At 50.5% G+C, this 1403-nt stretch overlaps 1 protein-coding gene across 1 annotated transcript in view; it reads left to right on the top strand.

Annotated features, from left to right (window-relative positions):
• Window positions 1-109: 109 nt before the first annotated feature.
• CD3G (CD3g molecule) overlaps window positions 110-1403 on the top strand; it is a 14399-nt gene continuing 13105 nt past the window's right edge. The window contains exon 1 of the mRNA XM_004712786.2: window positions 110-164. Within this exon, the coding sequence (XP_004712843.1) occupies window positions 110-164 (55 nt within the window). The remainder of the gene's footprint in view (window positions 165-1403) is intronic.

The following is a 1403-nucleotide window of genomic DNA, read 5'->3' as shown; positions in this document are numbered from 1 at the left end:
GAGGGAGGAGGCTCTGGTGTCTCCGAGCAGGATCCCCACAGGGTGCGGGTGCTGGGCAGAGCCAGCTAGCTGCTTTGCCCGCCAGAGGACTGCTCACTACGGGACTGACATGGACCAGGGGAAGTGTCTGACCAGCCTCACGCTGGCCATCTTTCTTCTTCAAGGTAAGAGCCCCTGGGGGTGCGGAACCCAGAGAAGGGGTCAAGGGAAGACTGCGTGGGAGCAACAGGCCTATGGCCACCCCTAACCTCCAGTTCAAAGGGATGGAGGCACTTAGGGTTCCCCGCTAGAGACAGTGAGAGCACTGGGCTTCTTGAGAGATCAGAACAGCACCCTGAAGTGGCAGGGAGCCTCTGCTGCCAGCATCCTAGGCTGGGACGCAACCCAGCGGGACCAGGCTAGGAGCCCGTGTGTTAGGAACGCGGGGGTAGAAGGAGCCCCACGAAGCAGTCCCTCACTCAACAGTGAGCTCACCAAACATTACTCGATCGAACGAAGGCTATCACGATGATTGAAAGGGTTCTCCCCCAAGGAGCTCACCGTCGGATGGGAGAGAGACAGTCAGCGTTACACGACTTGGGTCAGTATGTTCAGTTAGCTATGGGCCAGAGGAAGTGGGTGAGCTGGGCTGAAGCCTGCAGTCTGGACTAATTCTCCACACATGATGGAAAACAGCCGCTGCTTTGAGTTAATTCCGACTCAGCAATTCTATAGAGGGTTGTGGAGACGCTGAATCTTTGCAGGAAGCAGACAGCCCCATCTTTCTGCACACATTAGGGGCAGCCCAGACCATGAAAGCTGTTCAACTCACGCAAGTACTACATGCATGGTACATGCTGGGAAAAGGAGTGGAGGGTAGGACAGAACTGTGAGGACTTCGATCTATAAGGGTCAATTAGATTTTAAACAATTTTTTTCAAGATCTCAGGAAGGAGGTAAAGCAACAAAAAGCTAAAGAGTTAGAAGGATGAGGTGCGTACATTAAGGAGAAACTGAAGGAGAAAGAGTTTCCAGAAGGAGAGGTTAGTGACGAGTGCAAGAGAGTGCCAAGACTATAAAATGGTGCAGAAAGGTCCATTCACATAACAGTATATTTGAAAGTCGAAGCCTTTGGGATGTACGAGCTAAAGGTCATGGAAGACTTTGCTTCCGTAGGACAGTGTGGGTGGAAACTAAATAGGAAGGAGCGGAAGGGGAGAGCAGCAAGCGTGGACTCTTCTTTGTATGTTGGGTGTTTTTTTAAGATCGTTTTATCATGGGATCTTACAGCTCTTATAACAATCCATACCTCAATTGTATCAAGCATATTTGTACGTTGCCATCATCATTTTCTGAACATTTACTTTCTATTTGAGCCCTTGGTATCAGCTACTCTTTTTTCCCTCCCTCCCCCTTCCTTCCAC

Source organism: Echinops telfairi, unplaced genomic scaffold (genome assembly GCF_000313985.2).
Source record: "Echinops telfairi isolate 266 unplaced genomic scaffold, ASM31398v2 ScPeMD7_7463;HRSCAF=8501, whole genome shotgun sequence".
Taxonomy (NCBI): domain Eukaryota; kingdom Metazoa; phylum Chordata; class Mammalia; order Afrosoricida; family Tenrecidae; genus Echinops; species Echinops telfairi.
This window is presented reverse-complemented; position numbering and strand designations above follow the sequence as displayed.